We start from the raw sequence: 20,863 nt of genomic DNA, 5'->3' as shown, positions 1-20,863 counted from the left end.
CATCATCATCATTATCTACTACGCCTATCGACGCAAAGTGCTCGGTTAGATTTAGCCAGTTGTCTTTCTTGAGCTTTAAATCCATACTTCTACATTCATCATCTACTTCACACTTCATAGTCCTCAACCATGTAGGACTGGGTCTTCCAACTCTTCTAGTACCTTGTGGAGCCCAGCTAAACGTTTGATGAACCAATCTCTCTCGGGGAGTGTAAAGTGGTAATATAACCTACAAAACTTAATTGAAAATCTAAGCACAGTAAAAGATACTCACCAGTGGCAGATCTCTGTGGCAAAGGAGGTATAATAAGACCGTGTGACGGCTGACCGGTAATGACACAGTGCTCGAGATACTCGAAGTCTTCAAATTCTCGTTCTAACATTTGGACAGTAAGGCCATTCTAAAAAAAATAAAACTTATATTAAGATTATGAAAACTTTCAACTTTATATTTACATAAAATTGCTGACTTTACACAGCCTTAGGATAGTCAGGATTTTTACCTACAAAATGATAATTTCTAAAAAAAATTTCAGATTCAATATCAACAAATATTAGATTCAAAATCAACAAATATTATTGCAATTTTCTAAAAGTCAATTCTGTATCTTGTTATATATTAACATCAATTGCTAAACCCTATTAAAGCTTTAACACTCAATAAACATCGGAGTGTCCAGAATGCTCTGAAACCTTATCGAATAAATTACAATTTACCAGATGAACATATTTTACATATAGAAGAGGTTTAAATAGTTACAGTAAATAAATATAGCTTATTTTCAAATTGATATGGAACAGTAATACTGTACCTCAGGATGCAAAATCAATTCATTCTGGAGTGGCTTCCATAACATGAAATAGTGCTTAATACATCTGAATAATCCAATATACTGACCTAAATCAACTTTTTCACTGAGAATTAAATCTACTTTTTTTTTCTTTTCTATATTTGGATTTCCCAAGCCCATTTTCTGTTAATTTTTATAAAAAAAATGTGTTCATTATTACATTGTTTTTCAGCAAATTTTACAAGCGAACTTGGTTTCGTATCCTGAGTAATTTTACGTAATGAGGCGAAAAATCTTTGCATGTCGTTTCGTATGATGGGTTTTCCGTATACAGAAACTTTCATATCCTGAGGTATCATTGTCCTCCTAAAACCAGTACTGTACAGTCATTTACAAACCTGAGAAACTTGCAGGGTGAACTTCACGGACTCTCCGTCTTTGGTGACGCGGTCACTCATGCGCACGGTATATTTGGGACTGAATGGCTCCTGGGGTTCGGGCGATGAAGCGCCCGATGACGCGCCTGAGATCGAACCTTCGTCCATCGTGAAACCTGCAACAAAAATTCCAAAGGTTCAAACATCATTCATGTGTGGTTACAAATATCTCATCGATAAATGTAAAGTTCCATGTCTACCACCCTTGTAAGGAGAGGAAAAAGAGAACAAATTGTCTTACTGTAGTTTTCAAAGGTGTTTGATTCTGAAGTTCAATAGGACTAGCCGGACTAACATAAACACGTGCTGGAATCATAATGGCTCGGAGGAGTGGAAACAAAAAAATGGGACAAGTCATTATTTATTACAATATGAATTTTACCCACCTAACTCCAACTTTAAGCATGATGATGTCCAAAAGCATAAGGATTTTAGATAGCCACAGAATAGCTTGAGCAAAAACTACAGCAACAAAAGAGAAAAAAAGATACCCGGCTAATATTTACCGAAAAAAGATAGTTCCTCCTGAACGGAGTTGTGGATTATATGTATTTATTTGTATTTAACACCGTTATAGTTAATGCAAACATCGATAGCCAGCTCAGTTGATATCTTGTGTCTCTTCCTCTTGTTTTTATGAAGTTTTTATAGTTCATATATCAGAGATCTAATCTAATGTTGTTAATGAACTTAAAATATGACAAATTCGGAGATAATTTGTATTTTTCCTAACCATACAAACCTTAGCTTTTTACATTGGGGGTTTACCTTTTAGCGTAGCTGAAATGACGAGCCAATAGTTTTTAACGAGGGTTAACTACCCCCGCGCAAGTTAGCGGGGGTAGGGGAAGGGATAGCTTGCTACCCCTCCCCCCCACACACACACCGGTGATTTGCTTCACTTTACTTAGAGGTAGGACTTGACTTGGGGGACAGGGCTGGTGGGCAAATATGTGTAAATAGCTAAGGTTTGTATGGTTAGGAAAAATACAAATTATCTCCGAATTTGTCATTTGTTCCGTAACCGAAATACAAACCACGCTATTTACATTGGATGACTTACCCCTTAGGAAGGGTGGAAAGTCCCCAGCCTTACTGACTTCGGCTTTGCCCGGGGACTCCGTCCCTCAGTGAGTAGCACTTGAGAGAAGGAGCCCCTGCACCTCACAAGTTCCTTGCTTCGCTAAGAACGAGTGGCCTACATAAGTTGTGTGTGGAGGAAAGTGTGACTCGTCCTATGAAGTTGACCTTGAGACCTTTAGATAGGAATCTAGGATAGGACGTTCCCAATACCACCTCGTCAGGGTATGGGAGATGCAACAGTATTAAGCTTAATACTAGGAGCACAAGGAAGCATGGGTTACCTGCAGAGGTTGAGGTCAGCTATGCAAAGACCAGGATGCTGCTTCCCCAAGAGAGGGGAGAATGAAGAAAGAAGTAAGGGTCAGACATACTCTTTCATTCACGCAGACTAAAACCGGGTAACAACACCCTCAACCTACTGCTACTTGTCCATAAAGGAGCCTGAGGTTAGACCAGCTGTTGTGCAGCCACCACAGGGCCGATAGAAAACGTTTTGAGGCTCCTGTGGGTCACGTCCTGCAGGTAGTGGGCTGTGAAGGTCGTCTGACGCTTCCAGACCGCAGCTTGAAGCACCTGCGTCACAGAGAAGTTTCTCTTGAAGGTCAGGGACGCAGCAACACCCCTGACATCGTGTGCCCTAGGGCAACGTGACAGAGGAGTGTCTGGATTCAAGGCGTGGTGGATAACCCTTCGAATCCAAGCCGAGATGGTGTTCCTGGTGACCCTCCTCTTCGTCCTGCCTGTGCTTACAAACAATGCTCACACTTGAGGACGGACTGCAGCTGTTCTCTTCAAGTAGTACCTCAGACACCTCACTGGACATAGTAGCAGCTGGTCTGGGTCGCTTGTTACAGAGCGGAGACTCGCGATCCTGAAAGAGGCGAACCGAGGATCCGGCACCCCAGGATTCTGAGTCTTGGCAACAAACTCAGGGACGAACCTGAACGTTACCTCGCCCCATCCCCTTGAATGGGCGATGTCGTATGAGAGACCATGAAGTTCACTAACCCGCTTGGCCGAAGCCAAAGCGAGCAGGAAAGCCGTCTTCCAAGAGAGGTGGCGATCAGAGACCTGGCGTAATGGTTCGAAGGGAGGTCTCTTAAGAGCCCTGAGGACCCGAACCACGTTCCAAGGAGGTGGTCTCACTTCCGACTGGGGGCAGGTAAGCTCATAGCTACTTATAAGTAGAGAGAGTTCTGGCGAGGAAGAAATGTCCACGCCTTTCAGCCTGAAAGCCAAGCTTAAGGCTGAGCGATAGCCTTTCACTGCCGAGGCAGAAAGGCGCATTTCCTCCCGCAGATACACGAGGAACTCCGCTATTGCTAGAATAGTGGCATCGAGTGGAGAGATACCCCTCCCACGACACCAACCACAGAAGACTCTCCACTTCGCCTGGTAGACTCCTTCAGAGGACTTCCGCAGGTGCCGAGACATTCTCTCCGCAACCTGCTGCAAAAAGCCTCTCTCCGTGAGGAGACGCTGGACAGTCTCCAGGCGTGAAGCCGAAGCGAGGCCTCGGCCTTGTGAGGGATGTTGGAGTGTGGTTGTCTGAGTAGCTCGTGTCGTGGGGGTAGTTCTCTCGGGAGCTCCGTCAGGAGCTGCAGAAGGTCCGGGAATCATTCCGCGTGATGCCATAGCGGAACTATCAGAGTCATCGAACAGTTGACCGATAGTCTGGTCCTGTTGAGCACCCTTCTCATCAGACAGAACGGTGGGAAGGCGTACACGTCGATGTTGTCCCACCGTTGTTGGAAGGCATCTTGCTAGAGTGCCTTGTGGTCCGGGACTGGGGAGCAGTAGAGAGGCAGCTTGAAATTCAACGCTTTCGCGAACAGGTCCACGGTCGGGGAACCCCACAAAGTCAGGACTTTGTTGGCTATCTGAGGATCCAAAGACCACTCGGTACTCACTATCTGCGAGGCCCTGCTCAGACAGTCGGCGAGCACATTCCACCTGCCAGGAATGAAGCAAGCTGATAGTGTTATCAAGTGGACTACAGTCCACCTCAGAATCTCTACTGCAAGATGGGATAGCTGCTGCGAAAAAGTGCCTCCCTGCTTGTTGATATAAGCCACTACCGTGGTGTTGTCGCTCATCACCATCACGGAATGACCCACCAGGGTCCGTTGGAACTGTTGAAGAGCCAGAAAGACGGCCTTCAACTCCAGTAGGTTGATGTGCAGGCACTTATTTGATTCTGACCAAAGGCCTGAGGTCCTCTGGTTCAGAACGTGCGCCCCCCACCCTTCTTTTGACGCATCCGAAAACAGTGTCAATTCCAGGGGAGGACGAGAAGATCCACTCCTATTCGCAGGTTCTCGTCGATCAGCCACCACCGCAGGTCCGTCCGTTCCAAAGATCCTATCGGGACCTGAACGTCCGGGGAATCGGATCCTTGATTCCACCGGGACTTGAGCCGCCACTGCAGGGATCTCATCCTGAGGCGGCCGTTTAGAACCAGACGAGCCAGGGAGGACAGGTGACCTACGAGACGCAACCAGGATTGGGCGGGAAGCTCTTCTCGCCTGAGGAAGGGTTCCGCCACCCTCCTAAGCCTTGCTATCCTGTCGTCTGATGGAAAGGCTTTGTGGAGATTGGTGTCTATCAGCATGCCTAGATAAACCAGTCGTTGGGACGGCTGCAGAGAGGACTTCTCGAGGTTTACCATGATCCCCAGATCCTGGCAAAGACTCAGAAGCCTGTCTCGGTGCCGAAGAAGGGTCGACTCCGAGTCTGGTAGGATCAGCCAGTCGTCAAGATAACGAAGGAGATGGATGCCGTTCCTGTGCGCCCAAGATGAAATCAGGGTGAACACTCTGGTGAACACCTAAGGTGCTGTGGAGAGACCGAAACACAGCACCTTGAACTGGTAGATCTTGTCGTCTAGGCAGAATCTCAAGTACTTCCTGGAAGACGGATGGATTGGGATCTGGAAGTATGCGTCCTTTAGATCCAGTGTGCACATGAAGTCTAGAGGTCTCAACGCAAGTCTGACCGTGTCCGCTGTCTCCATGCTGAACCGAGTTTGCTTGACAAACCCGTTCAGAGCCGAGAGGTCGATGACAGGTCTCCAGCCTCCAGACGCCTTCTTTACAAGAAAGTCGACTGAAGAAGCCTGGGGAGCCGTCGACGACCTCCTGGAGAGCATCCTTCTTGAGCATGGTCTCGACTTCTGCCCGAAGGGCTAGCCCCTTTGCCGATCCCGTGGCATAGGAGCTCAACGACACTGGATTCGCTGTCAGGGGAGGTTGAGATGTTATGAACAGGACGCAATAGCCTTGGCCAATCACCGAAACCGTCTAAGCATCGGCCCGTGTTGCTGCCACCTGTGTACGCAACGTCGAAGGCATCCCCCCACAGGTGGACACGCGGGGGGATTGCCACTTTTAGTGTTTGTGGCCGCGGCCGGTCCCTCTAGGAGTCTTGCCTCCCCTGGAGGACTTACTGCCCCTCTTGACCTTGGCCGGAAAGGGCTGGGGCTTAGACACCACTTTCTTAGCTGCCGGTGCCTGCTTCGGTGCCTTACGAGGCTGCTGCTGCTGTTGCTGCGGAGCTGGAGGCTTATAGAGCCGAGCTGTAAGGGCCCTATGGAGGAGGGAGTCCTGGCTAGATTTCCTCCACCTCTCAGCCGTTCGCTCCATATCCTGTGGCTCCAACAGATTCTCCCCAAGGAGGGAAGCATGTCTGAGCCTACAGACATCCACGGCGGGGACCTTCGGGTGGAACCTCTCGGTCACCGCATCACGCCGCTTCAATACCGAGTTGGCCCACAGGGTGGTGACCTGGTGCGCCAGGAACTCGATGGAGCGGGTGCCCGAAAGTAAGAAGGTCTCCAGGGCCTTCCTATTGGTCTCCTTAGACAAGTCCTCGGAGCGCAATAGGATGCCCAGAGTTCCTAGCCATATATCCAGCCACGAAGTGGCCTGCATGGCGCACTTCGCGACCTTCTCATGGCTCAGGATCTCCGACGCCGAGAACGACACCTGCCGGGTGGAGAGCTTCTCGAAAGGAACTCCCTTAGCCAGCTCTTCTACGGAGTGATGGAGAGGAAGAGCGAGACTAGACTCACCCAAGATCTCAAAATACCTCCTCTGCTGGAGAGTTTGTTCCCGGCAGAGGAACGACTGGAGGAGGCAAGAATCGCGAGCTGGGCATTGGCCCTGGCTCTGGCACTCTTCAATCCCCGAGACCAGGGCAGAGCCGCACTGGTCTTAGGGGCCTTCTGAACATCGAACACTTGGTCCAGGACCGTGTCCTTGCCTTCTCGGGGGGCGATCACGGGATCCATGAACCCGTTGAGTTGCCTCATCAGGCTCAGGACCTGCCAGAAGGCATGTTCAGATTCCTGCTGGTCTCCTCCTTGCGGGCTGGCAGCTAAGTCTCCCGTCCCCGGAATCTCTTCCTGGGGCGAAGCGTGGACGTTCTCCCGGGGAGCAGCGGGTTCCTGGCGAATCCTTGAAGACGATTTTGGGATGGTCTTGGAGTCCTTGCTCCTGGGAGGGATACAGGATCCCAACAAAGAGGTTCGGAGAGCACCTTCCGCGCGAGACGATTCTCCTCAATGAAGAGAAGGCTCCCCCCTTGGTGCCGAGGGGGAGACTATCATCTCACTGGACTCACCCGAGGACGGAAAAGCCTCGTCCACGGGAGAAGGAGAAAACGCCTGCGAAGGGGATGGGGCCTTCCCGACAGACCTCTTAGGAACCAGCTTCTCCCTGGGGTAAGTCACCACGAAGTCCACTCCTCTCCTTCTCTTCAGCGGAGGTGAGGCAGTCGTTGGCTTGTGCCCCTGATCGGCGAGTGCTGGCTTCATAGCCTTCACTAACGCCCGCATCAGAGGACCAAACCAAGTCTATCGCTCCATGGACACAGAGTCCGAAATCCCCGCTGGAGGGAAGGGGATCGGGCGATACTTCGGATTGGACACCACTGGACCTGCCTGAAAAGGAAAAGGGGAAGAAAGACGCACTGACCTCTCTGAAGTGTCTTCCCTGTCCTGCACAAGGGTCCTGCGCTTTGGTGGAGGCGATCCAGAGCGCAGTCTGGTGACACGCGTTCCTGCTGCTGTCACGGGCTGAGAAATTCGACGCGAACGGTGGTCGCGCGTAGGCGAGTGGTCACGCGGGCGCGCAGGCGAGTGGTCGCGCGGGCGCACAGGCGAGCGGTCGCGCGGGCGTACAGGCGAACGAGCGCGTGGCCGAGCCGGTGAGCGAATGCGTTGGCGCGTCGGCGAGGAAACGTGTTGACGCGCGGGCGAGAGAGAACACTCCGAAGATCGCTGACGACATTGGTCAGGAGACCTGTAGTGCGTGGGAGAGCGATCGCGAGCAGGCGATCGGTGGTGCGCTGGTGAACGCTGGCGCGCAGGCGAGCGATGGCGCGTTGGCGAGCGATAGCGCGTAGATCGCGTAGGCGAACGATCGCGCGAGGGCGAGCTAACAGAGGGAGACCCATGTCCTTTCAGATCTTCTGGGCGACGGCGCGTTGGAGAACGCTTGCACGCAGGCGATAGGTCATGCGGGCGGTCTGGAGATCGCCGATGTTCAGGTGATCGCTGACGCGCAGGAGAACGCTGACGAGCAGGCGATTGTTGAATCGTCTGTGATCGCTGGCGAGCAAGAGGGCGACGCGTGGAATCCTGCGAGGGAACAGTTGGCGCGGGGCGCAAAGGCGAACGTTCACGAAAAGGTACTGGAACAGGAAGCGTGTGGGCGCGTGGGCGTACGTGCGTTTTAAAAACACGCGCTGGAGAACGCGAGCGATGTTGTGCAGGAACAAGCTGAGGATCGCGAGGGCGCTCAGGAGGCTGATGGCGCGCGGGGCGCACAACAGGAACTACAGGATATTCGGAGACCACAGGGGAGCGCTGGCGAGCAGTGGGGCGATGGTCCTCAATAGAGCGCTGACGAACAGGAGAGCGCTGACGAACAGGAGAGCGCTGACGAGCAGGAGAGCGCCTGTGCGCTAACACTGCAGAAGGGCGAGCAGGGGAACGCTGGCGTGCTGGGCGCTCAACAGAACAACAGGTTGAAGGATGTCCTCAGGAGAGCGCTGGCGAGAAGAGGGGCGATCATCAGGAGAGCGTTGGCGAACAGGAGATCGCTGACGAACAGGAGAGCGCTGACGAGCAGGAGAGCACTTGTGCGCTAACACTGCACGCGCAAGGGAAGAATCCCTTTGCCCCGAAGGGACCGTTGCCCATCGGGTGACGAGGTCAGGTTGCTGAACATCTGCCCCAGAAATTGAAGGGCTGGAAGGCGTAGGAGACCGATCCCCAGAGAGGTCTAAGGAAGCTGGAGCTGCAGGCTGTTTACGGCGAGGAGAGTCCCCTTTGGAGGAAGAAGGAGAAGATCCAAAAAGGTGCCTCTTAGCACCCTTATAAGGAGACGGGAGGCCCTTGCGACGCAGCGGACGGTAAGCCTTACGGCGAAGGCGGCCACGAGGAAGATCGTCAGGACCATCAGTCCTCCGAAGGGGAGTCTCAGTCAAAGCACTCCCCTTAGAGGGAAGCTGGACAGCAGAAGAGCCCGTAGGACTCCCTTCCCCCTTCGAAGGATGTACGGAAGGGGGAGGAGAGCCGTCAGCACCAACATCCACAACTGCAGAGGATTGACCCGACCCGTCGGAAGCCTCTGTCACCCCGACGTCGACGATAGACAGAGGATCTACCTCTGCTATCACCGGCGACTGCTTAACAGTGGCCCCCAACTGGACAAGGTCAATCAGGGCTTCCCTGGAGGGCAGGCACCCAAGGAACCCCAAATCTGAAAAAGATCATCATGAGACAAGGAGTCATTAGCAACAACCTCCCCCGGAGGAGGAGGGGGAGCCGCCCCGCTATGGGAGGCGATGCCCTCTCCCTCAACCCAAGGTCGGGAAACAGAACTAGGGCCTGCGCTCCCACTCGGCCGACTCTCCTTAGGAGCCGAACGAGGGGGAGCTTCGGAGGAGGTTTGGGCGGCGAAAGAAAGTCCCGAGAACCTTCCTCCTTCAAGGCAACCCCGGAAGGAGAACGGTCTCTCTTGGACTTCTTCTTACGCCGGCGGCCAAACCTCTCCCACTGGGAGGCAGACCACTCCCTGCACTCACTAAAAGTATTCTCTCTGTCACATTGTCGGCCTCGACACTGAGGGCAAAGGGTGTGAGGATCAGTGTCCACGGCTGACATAAAAGTACCACAAGGGCGGCCGGCAATTCCAGGGCACTTGCGCATAGCGAACAATAAAGGTGGTCAACTTCTAACACACAAACTGAAAGAAAGAGCAGAAAAAGATTAAAGGCTGTCAACGAGGATGATGGACAGACACGTCTGTTCATCGCCGGAGCCAAAAGTGAAGTGAAGCAAATCACCGGTGTGTGGGGGGGGAGGGGTAGCAAGCTATCCCTTCCCCTACCCCCGCTAACTAGCGCGGGGGTAGTTAACCCTCGTTAAAAACAATTGGCTCGTCATTTCAGCTACGCTAAAAGGTAAACCCCCAATGTAAATAGCGTGGTTTGTATTTCAGTTACGGAACAAATCTTATTTCGATTGTTACTACTTCTCTTATAGTTTATTTATTTCCTTGTTTCCTTTCCTCACAGGGCTATTTTTCCCTGTTGGAGCCTTTGGGCTTATAGCGTCATGATTTTCCAACTAGGGTTGTAGCTTAACTAGTAATAATAATAATAATAATAATAATAACATGAAAGGAGGGTTTTCCATAACAAGGTAAGCTTAAGACATACAGATGGGCAAACAAATAAGACTGAAATGCTCTATGCAAGTAAGAGGAGTTACAACGACAAGGTAGGTTAGTATGAACATTTATGTACAATAGTCACAAAAGCACCAGGGTTGGCTAAAGTCCCATCAGAAGGGGAGGACTTGCAATGACAAAATAAGCTTGACAAACACACTGAAAGGCTGGCATATCGGTAGAACTTTAAAACTTCAAACTTGAAGCCAATGTTTTTATGTTGAACAGACCTACATAAGTCTTTTTATAGTTTATATATAAAAGTTCTGTTTTAATGTTGATACTGTTCTTAAAATATTTTATCTTAATTGTTCTTAACTTATAGTTTGTTTATTTCCTTTGCTAACTAGGCTATTTTTCCCTGTTGGAGCCATTGGGCTTACAGCATCCAGCTTTTACATCTAGGGTTGTAGCTTAGCTATAAAGACTAATAATATGAAACCCTTTCAAATTTCTGGGAGAGGATTGATAAGAGCAAGACATATTAAGAGAACCAGACAGGGGAGACTGATTTTATGCCGGGGGAAAAAAAAAAAAATACGAATTTCAAAGTGAATGAGTAGGTCTTCTCCTCACTTATCCATACAAACCTTAAACTACATTGTAACGAATCTTCAACATGTGAAGCAACTTACACTAAGATACTCCTAAAATGGACAAAATTTTGTATCTTCACGAGAGAAAACAGAAAGCTAAACAAAAAACAAGGGCCACACATTTGTACCATATCCATGAATCAATAGATTCTGAAAAGTTTGAAAGACATCAATAATAAAAGTTAAGTTTTGGTCGGTTTTAAGTTAAAAGCAATAAAATCTTAAAAGTATAATGATACCATATGTGACAGTTTTATTACAGAATGGTGCAATATTAATTAGGACATTGGAACTCGCATAATTGAACAGATCTTTGCAAATACACTATCTTCAATCCCATATACTGTACAACTAGCGGAAACCTCTATAAACGAAGTTAAAGATTATGATAAAAAAATTCCAATTGTGCTCCTTTTGGCATCTTAGTACCTGCCACAGGAACCTCCTCCTTCCCGGTAGTTCAGAACAAACTCATAGGGGTTGCTTCTAACATAAGTTACTTGCTCGAACAGAATAGAGTACTGGACAGGGCCCAACATTTTATAATCTAAACCTCTTGGTTATGTGTTTTCTATATTAGAATATACAATGTAAATGGATGGATGGATGTAGACAAGGGACCACAGGCTCTTGCCCTTTCAGCAGATTGTAAGTGGGATAACGTTGTGAAAGTGATAGATCATATAGCATGATGATGAGATGAGAGCAACACAACGACCGAACCCGGAGTTTTGAGCTCAGTCAATAGGCGACAAGGCCTTCCCAAACCCAGTTCCTCTTCATTCCTAGATAAATTGATCTTTTCTTATTGCAACCCAAAAAAGGAATGTCTATGTGATTAAAGCTCATATTTGAAATGTTAGGTTAGAAATGTGTCTGACATATTTAGCCTGAGGGGTGTATGTATGATAGCGGCCACCTACATGTATTATTACGTCTAACTAAGAATATGGCAGTGTAAGGGGGGGGGATCGCCCCCATTAGGTAGATAAGGACACGGCTAGTAGGTTAGGTTAGGGTTAAAAGTTTAGGTTAGTTGATGTCCATTTTTAATCCACGTGGTAGGAACTGGCCGTTGATATACAAAGGCTCCTTAGTCTGATAAAGGGAAATGGAGGTTTAAGTCCATGTCTGAACAGAAGCTGAAGCACAATGCTACAACTCGCCCCAGATAAGGTTAAGTTAGGAAATACAGGCAAGAATTCTAGAAGCCTTTGTAATTCGTTGGAAACAGCCACAATAACACCAATTTAACCTAACTTAGGAGCCATAGCCTTTCCTACTTAACTACCAGAGGGTCTACGCCCCACTGCGACCCCACCTCAGACTACCTATTCTTAGCTTACTCTATCCCAACTAATTGCATTCACTCGGAATTGAATTTAAAATATTGATATCTTCAATTTCAAAATACTCCCTTAACTAGCCTAAAGGTACAATGAGATAGAGTAATAAACTATTACAAGATATACCGAACGTTGACATACCAGCTAAGCTCATTTCGTCCACGATTTACCCTAGATTATAATAATTCCTCCATGTTCTAGATTAAACAGGTCTTATACCAGCAAGGATCTAAGCTCCCATACCAGCACATAGATATAAAGTCGAGACTCGAATTATTAAGAAAACCCTTTGTCTGATATCCACGTTACTCCCATGACAAGCAAACCACCCACCATAGTTAGCTCGCACCTCCTCCAGAATACAAATTACCATAAATTATATATTTCTAAATCCAAGCTACTGATATTTCCCAGACAGAGAATGAAGGTAGATACTTACTTCTAATCAGGCGAAGTAATAACTGTCATAATAACACCTCGTGATAAGACAATCCCGCCCACCAAACTTTCCCATCCCATGTAAACAAACGAACACTGTCAGTCAGCTGATGAGAATGTTAATTTAACGGGTATACTATTGAATCATTCTAATTTTATTTACTTATTTCTTTAAAATATGATTATATTAATAGATTTAAGAGCCTCTAATTTTCATGTTATGTTTAGAAATATATGATAGATATATATTGATAGAAACACAAAGCATAATTCACTTATGAAATTAGTTTTCATTACTATATAATTCCAAATTTTCTAAATAATCTTTTTGCTGTATCAGCAAAACTTAAAAACCTAGCGACCGGCTCAAAGTGAATAGCAAACTCACAGAATGAATAACGTAATGACTACTTACTCAGCGTTATGTTAATGTGACCCTCCCCCTGTAAGAATAATGAATGTGACATTCATTTCCATACATGAATAATCATAAACTGGTTTTCTTATCCACGTTACAACAGAACCTAGGATGTTTGTTATGTTTTTACTTGTTTGCTTGTTAGTTTAATGGTGAAAGTTGAATATAGTGGGTGTTGATTTTGCTCAAATTATCCAGAATTATAGTTTTGCTTGAGGATAAACCCAGGGATTCAGGCACACTATTCTATCCGTTTCCTTATTTTATTTCATCACTGGGCTATTTTTCCATATTGGAGCCCTTGGGCTTGTAACATCCTGCTTTTACAACTAGAGTAGTAGCTTAGCAAGTAATATTAATAATAGATTTATGGAGCAATATGAAATTTTCTTGACCTAAAGACATTGAGGCTAATTTTTGTCATTAAAAATTGTATTTAAACAAATTATGCGAGGTACAAAACTCGATAAATAAGTACTACAGCAATAAATGAAAGAAAATTTTAAATAAACAAAGCAAAAGGGCATTACCTGTTTTTTTTTTCAGAGTAATGGAATACACCTGTCACTTTTTTCACAAACTTATCAAACAGGTCTGACGCCTCCCGCTCAACATACACGAACCAGATAAGGTATCAGATATCTAGCGGTGTCGAGTAATAGCAGAACAATGACTGGTGTCATGATCTTCCTATAGCATTGCTATTACTTTTATCTCCTGGTCTTCCATTTTTTACTTTATCTTTATCTTGCGTGTTCCACTCTTTCTTAGCAAGCACTGGGAAGAGACATGCGCTCAAATACCCGCATCTATAAATTTATTTCTATTAGAGCTGTAACAAATGTAAATTATAACGTGATGGGCTTGTGAGAGCTAAGGTTTGTACACTTTATACTTGAGAAATTTATTTATTAGAGATCTATTTAATTTACTTTTCATAATGTTTGAACTGCTGCTCTTTTTTTCTAATCCGGAGAGAGAGAGAGAGAGAGAGAGAGAGAGAGAGAGAGAGAGAGAGAGAGAGAGAGAGAGAGAGAGAGAGAGAGATAATAAATAATGCAATATAACCCTATCAAGAGGAGCTCTCTCTCTCTCTCATCAGGCTGAGTTTCGTCATAACGACAATAGCCAGCAAGAATTATTATTATCAAATTTTCATTATATATATATATATATATATATATATATATATATATATATATATATATATATATATATATATATATATGCATATATATATATATATATATATATATATATATATATATATATATATATATATATATATATATATATATGCATATATATATATATATATATATATATATATATATATATATATATATATATATATATATATATATATATATATATATATATATATATATATATATATATATCATCTCCTACACCTATTGATGCAAAGGGCCTAGAATAGATTTCGCCAGTCGTCTCTATCTTGAGCTTTTAAACCAATACTTCTCCATTCATCACCTCCTACTTCACACTTCATAGTCCTCAGTCATGTAGGTCTGGGTCTTCCAACTCTTCTAGTTCCTTGTGGAGCCCGGTTAAAAGATTGGTGAACTATTCTCTCTTGGCTAATAATAATAATAATAATAATAATAATAATAATAATAATAATAATAATAATAATAATAATAATAATGATAATAATAACATAAGAGGAGCATCATATTCTCTATGCATCTGTTGACCTATTAAAGGTTTAAAGACCGCTCATGAATGACAGAGGCAAGGGATAGTGACCTTGCCCTATCAAGTAGGACAATGCTATAGAGACTGACCATATTACACATGATCAACATCCAAGCCCACTCTTCGCCCAAGCTAGGACCAAGGAGGGCCAGGCAATGGTTGCTGATGACTCAGCAGAGAGACCTATAGGCTCCCCCAACACACCAATCCTTAGCTCATAAGGATGATGAGCTTGCAGAGACCAAAGGAACTAACGAGTCTGGGCGGGACTCGAACCCCAGTCTGGCAATCACCAGGCAAGGATGCTACCACCAGGACAACACAACACTTTGCAGTTAAGTAATTGGCTAGTTAATGGCGATGGGTTGAGACTGAAGTTAAAGAACGGCGGTTGACATGAATCTCATTTCATAATTTACATGTTACCTATCAAATTAACAATCTAATTTAATACCTTTATATGTTTATTTATTTATTAATGTATTCGTTGGTCTATCAGGAGGCTTAATCAAAACTTCTTGCTGGATTTTCACCAAATGTTAACAACGGATAGATATCATGCTCTAGAACACATTAAATTTTGGAGGTGATACGAATCATATTGTTATTATTATACAGTAGATTAAACAGATTTTGAGCAAAGTGAAAAATCTATTTTTGGGTGAGATGGCCATGTCCTGATGGAAGGTTCCTTTAGGCAGCTTTCTAAGGGATATTTGGCTACAGTGATACTCCCAGAGAATTCCAACTCCTGGGCCGTCAACATATGAAAATAGGCGAGCTTGGTCCGTAGATTTGAGAAGAATATTGATAATCTTCATTGGTGGAGGTCTGAAATCAATGATTGCTCTTTCAACTTCCTAATACTTTTTTTTTTTCCAAAGCTTATTCTTGACTTTCCATTTCGTCTCAACACTGGACTGTTTTTCCTGTTGATGTCCCTGGCTTAATTGTAGAATTTTGTTTTTTCAATAAAGGTTGTAGATTGGCTAATGATAATCATGATAATAATAAAAACATTAGTATGCTATAGGTTTTCATCTAGCCAGATTATTATTATTATTATTATTATTATTATTATTATCATTATTATTATTATTAGCTAAGCTACAACCCTAGTTGGAAAAGCAGGATATTGTAAGCCCAAGGGCTACAATAGGGAAAAATAGCCCAGTGAGGAAAGGAAATAAGGAAATAAATAAACGATATGAGAAGTAATTAACAATAAGATATTTTAAAAACGGTAACAACATAAAAAAAGATATGTTATATATAAAATATAATCAGACTTATGTCAGTCAGTTCAAAATAAAAACATTTGCTGCAACTTTGAACTTTTAAATATATATATATATTTCTTGCATATATTTTTACTATCACAGTTTTCTTACAAATGTTCGCCACAACTTTCCATAGCTCTCTTTAATAAAATGTACTAAATATGGTCCTCTATAAAGAAAAAAAAAACTTTCCATAGCTCTCTTTAATAAAATGTACTAAATATGGTCCTCTATAAAGAAAAAAAAACTTTCCATAGCTCTCTTTAATAAAATGTACTAAATATGGTCCTCTATAAAGAAAAAAAAAAACTTTCCATAGCTCTCTTTAATAAAATGTACTAAATATGGTCCTCTATAAAGAAAAAAAAAACTTTCCATAGCTCTCTTTAATAAAATGTACTAAATATGGTCCTCTATAAAGAAAAAAAAAAACTTTCCATAGCTCTCTTTAATAAAATGTACTAAATATGGTCCTCTATAAAGAAAAAAAAAACTTTCCATAGCTCTCTTTAATAAAATGTACTAAATATTGTCCTCCATAAAGAAAAAAAACTTTCTATAGCTCTCTTTAATAAAATGTACTAAATATGGTCCTCCATTAAGAAAAAAACTTCAAGTTATTTTTTTTCGCTAAAATGGAGACATAGACCCTACCTGTGGCGCCACCAAAGTATGGATGTATGTAGATAATCTCCATTGTAATGGAAAAATAATCCCAAAATAAAATGCTCGCGCGAAGCCGATCTTAAATCCTAGGTAAACAGGTGACTGGAGTAACTGAAGATGACGCCGGATTCAGAGCAGGAGCCAACTGTGTCCTCAGAAGCACCTTGATTGAAACTGTGACTGAAGCTCATCTTGTATCCAGTTTTTCATTAATGGAGATGAACTGAATCTCATTTTGGATCTGTACCACTTCCAGATCTTACTCGCAAAGCGTTCGGTGAGACTATTAGGAAAGGGACCAGTGGTACACGTTCATAGAAATTCAAATGCAAGAAACTTGTGACACGTGCAATCAGAGACTGTTCTGAGGTGCATCTCAATGAAGCATGGCACCTGACTGGTGTTTGGTGGTTTTATTTTTTCTTTTATTTGAGGAGCAAAAATTGGTTAAAGAAACAGTAAACCTGCTTAAATTATATACAAGAATATATTACTACATTTAGCCAGGAAAATAACATAGCACAAATCATGGCAACGGCTATAAATTTATCAATTTCCATAAAAGAAGATAATTTCTCTTCCGAAACGAATCATTACTAAATGTGAAATATTTTCAAATGCCAAAAATAAAATACAAAACCTTTATCAAGAACTAGAATGAGGAACTAGATGAATTTGTAAACAGAGGTAGGCCTACTTTGTGTGTGTGTGTGTGTCATAATTTTGTTAAGTTTCTTTTATCAATTTTTAAATTGTTTACTTAGAAATTAATTACTTATTTGTCTTTAACACTGTTTGCTTATCTGCCCAACTTTAAAAACTACTTTGTTCAATTTTTTCCCCAAGCTTAAGGAATGAATACTTCAGCCGAGTCCTACGAGGGTACAAAAAGAAATATATTCAACATGAAGCTATTAGCCTGCTCCTGACAAGGTGTGACTTCAGAGAATAATAACTAAGGGAAAATATACCTATATTTTAATGGCTGAATTGTGTATGGACCCAACAACTTCATTAGCCGTTTCACACACACAAGACACATCACTGGTTTGCAAAATATCCAGAATGGTCATAATTAGCCTACTTGGTTAATAATGTGTATGTTTATATATATATATATATATATATATATATATATATATATATATATATATATATATATATATATATATATATATATATATATATATATATATATATATATATATATACCCTTTTAAATGCTTCCTTCATGTTCTTTCTAGATCTTCCAACATTCTTTTTACATTCATCTCACTCCTCATGACCAAACCATCAACAGGTTGCCAAAAACTGATGATAGCAGGGTGTTATCATATCTGGTTTCAAGGTAGAATATGATAAAAGTAAAGATTGACAATTCCATTGTTAATTTATGTATGAGACAGGTAAAATAAGCTTAATTACGATAATAAGAATAAGCTTAGAAGCCTTGCACCTATCTATAAAAAGATAGAGTGCCCGCAAACTTATTTTGCGGGGTTAAATCCTTTAAATCCTTTAAAGCAATTAGGAACCAGCATTTCAATTCTGCTAATATATCCGCATAGCTCCATTTTCTAACTCCTTCTTTTCCCCTTTCTGGTCTCAACCATTTTAACACCATTTTTAGACTATCTATCATAAGCAATTCCCAACCATAAAGGAGTGTTGGCTCAACAGTCTCTTCTTACATTTCAATCTTTACTTTCGTACACTTCCAAAGCCTTTCGAAAATTTTTAATAGGATGATAGATTCTTAGAATCTCCACCACATGGGGTAGTGCTAGGTTGAGGGAAGGCACTCGGTGTCGAGATGTATTTGGGAAGAGAAGATGAAAGAAAGGAAGGAATGTTATGCAGCATAGTGATTAACTTTCATGAATTGTAGCACAGGAAAATATGGGGGAGGCTATAGATCTACCTACAGAGTTATTTGCAACAATTAAAGGTTTAAAGGCCGCTCATGAATGGCACAGGCAAGGTACAGTGACATTGCCCTATCAGGCAGGACAATGTCCTAGAGACTGACAATATGATCAGCACCCAAGCCCTCTCTCCACCTAAGCTAGGACCAAGGAGGACCAGACAATGGCTACTAATGACTCAGCAGATAGACCTACAGGCTTCCCCAAACTCACCCTCCCCTTCCGTAGCGCACAATGATGGTGAGGTTGCAACGACCAAAGGAACTAACGAGTTTGAGCGGGACTCTAACCCCAGTCTGGCAATCACCAGGCAAGGAATCTATCACCCCGCCACCACAAAGCCTTATACAATCCTAGTTTGGGTACTAATTATGCGAGCACTGTATATAGTAGGTTTCTAAGGACATTGTCTTGTACCTTGTCTCTGCCAATCATAAGAGACAGAAAAATGCGTAAGGTAAAAGGCTTAAAAATGGCAGCAGCTATGGGCCGAGGAGACATTTCAAAGATATCCCTTACTGTAGCCTACAATGCACTGCCAGTACTAACCCTTCTCTGAAGTACTGATGTTTAGGATACACCATATCTTTCTTGCTTCACTTAACCTGTAACTTGCTTCTTCTTTCGTCCTTGCATCTTCTAATATATCTAATCCAAAACGTGTGCCAAGGAAATTACGACATATTTCCTTTTGACTTCCTTAATCCTACTCCTATTTACTTTTAACTTTTCCCTCTTGAAAATCTTTTCAATCTCTTTTAGACACTGCACCTTCTCCTCACTATTACCAATCAGAACTGTACTCCCTTTTAGCATACATTACCTTTTCCACACTCTTCACTCGTGTTAGTCTTTCGCTTTGCATCTACATCAACTATTCTTTCTCTAGGTTGTTGCATTACTCAAACCATAAGTATGATGAACACCCTTAGAAACATAAACAGCATGCATCCATCCCATTATTACAACAAACCCGCACTCTTATCTCTACATACTGCAACACACACGTTGCTTCCATCATGGAAAATTTTAATAGGTCCTAACATAATTCTAGATTCAGCTTTTTTTCTTTGCTTTCTAATCCAACATAAACATTCCCATATAAATTCTTCTTCAATATGTTTTCTTGATCAAAATACTCATATACTTTTTTAACATACCAAGTAATTTGGGCTTCAGCCCACACTTCTCCATTTAAAGGTCACTCATGAGTGGCAGAGGAAAGAGAGCAAGGGACAGTGACAATACCCTAAAGACTGACCATATACACATATGCTCAGTGCCCAAGCCCTCACCACCCAAGCTAGGACCAGGGAGGGCCAGGCAATGGCTGCTAATGACTCAATAGGTAGACCTATAGGCTCCCAAACACTCACAAGGATGGCAAGGTTACAGACACTACAAGAAACTGTTAAACTTGAGCAGGTCTTGAACCCCAGTCCAGCAGATTGCCAGGTAAGGACATTTGCAATATACTACCACAACACAGACATTACCACTTACATTATCACCTCTGTAGTACAAAATCTTACTTGTACAATATCACAATTTGTCAACCTCTTAATTACCCTCCTAATGTTGTTAAAGAAAACCCAATACTTCACCCACTTCTTATTTCTACATCTTCCTATAGTTTCAGGATATGATGAAGCACTCCTCTGTAATGGGGTCAGGCTTATGAAAGATTTTGTGAAGGCATAAATTTGCCTTCAACAGCTATGTCTTAATAGTTATTATTATTATTATTATTATTATTATTACTAGCTAAGCTACATCCCTAGTTGGAGAAAAAGGATGTCATAAATCCAAGGGCTCCTACAGAAAAATAGCCCAGTGAGGAAAGGAAATAAGTAAACATAGAATAGGGTGTCAGAGTGTTTCTTTAAGCAAGAGAACTCTAAATCAAGATGGTAGAAGACTGTGCAGCAGAGGGTATGGTGTTACCCAAGAATGAAGAATAATGGTTTGATTTTGGAGTGCCCTAGAGGAGCTGCTTACCATAGCTAAAGTGTCCTAAGGAATAGGACTTAAAATCTAAAGCCAAGTACAGAAATATGTCTTCAGTGGAATATCATCACAACCAGGTTGTGATAGCGTATTGAAAACATCCCTATCTTGCAATATGTTGGATGGGAGTTTGAGCCCCTCTCATGCTCAATAATTTCTCATACAGTTTTGTCTGCATCCTCACTGTACTTGTGAGTTACGGATGCGGGGGTCTGGAGAGCCAATAAGTCGTCATCAGCCATCATTGTTTGGCCCTCCCTGACCCAAACTTGATGGAGGAGACTTTGGGCGCTGATCATCTGTATACATGATCAGTCTCTAGGGCAATGTCCTGTCTCTTGCTTCTGCTACTCATGAGTAATTTGAAACTGGAACAATAAGTCCCATATGACTACTGAAGTTTTTATTAAACATTTTTAAA

At 43.1% G+C, this 20,863-nt stretch overlaps 1 protein-coding gene across 3 annotated transcripts in view; it reads right to left on the bottom strand.

Moving 5' to 3' along the window:
• The window catches only part of LOC137624301 (sorting nexin-32-like), a 116,551-nt gene extending 103,033 nt beyond the window's left edge, over positions 1 to 13,518 (bottom strand). The window contains exons 1-3 of one of the 3 annotated variants that reach the window (XM_068354881.1): positions 13,384 to 13,518; positions 1,190 to 1,347; positions 275 to 401 (exon numbers count right to left, since the gene is read on the bottom strand). In XM_068354881.1, the coding sequence (XP_068210982.1) occupies positions 275 to 401; positions 1,190 to 1,336 (274 nt within the window). In that variant the 5' untranslated portion in view covers positions 1,337 to 1,347; positions 13,384 to 13,518. Of the gene's footprint in view, positions 1 to 274; positions 402 to 1,189; positions 1,348 to 12,428; positions 12,530 to 12,842; positions 12,949 to 13,383 lie in introns of those variants that run through there. The other 2 variants (XM_068354879.1, XM_068354880.1) reach the window with 2 other exon arrangements.
• Positions 13,519 to 20,863: the final 7,345 nt, after the last annotated feature.

This window comes from Palaemon carinicauda, chromosome 31, assembly GCF_036898095.1.
Source record: "Palaemon carinicauda isolate YSFRI2023 chromosome 31, ASM3689809v2, whole genome shotgun sequence".
NCBI classification, from domain to species: Eukaryota; Metazoa; Arthropoda; class Malacostraca; order Decapoda; family Palaemonidae; genus Palaemon; species Palaemon carinicauda.
Note: the sequence above shows the minus strand (reverse complement) of the source record. Positions and strands in the feature narration are given on the sequence as shown.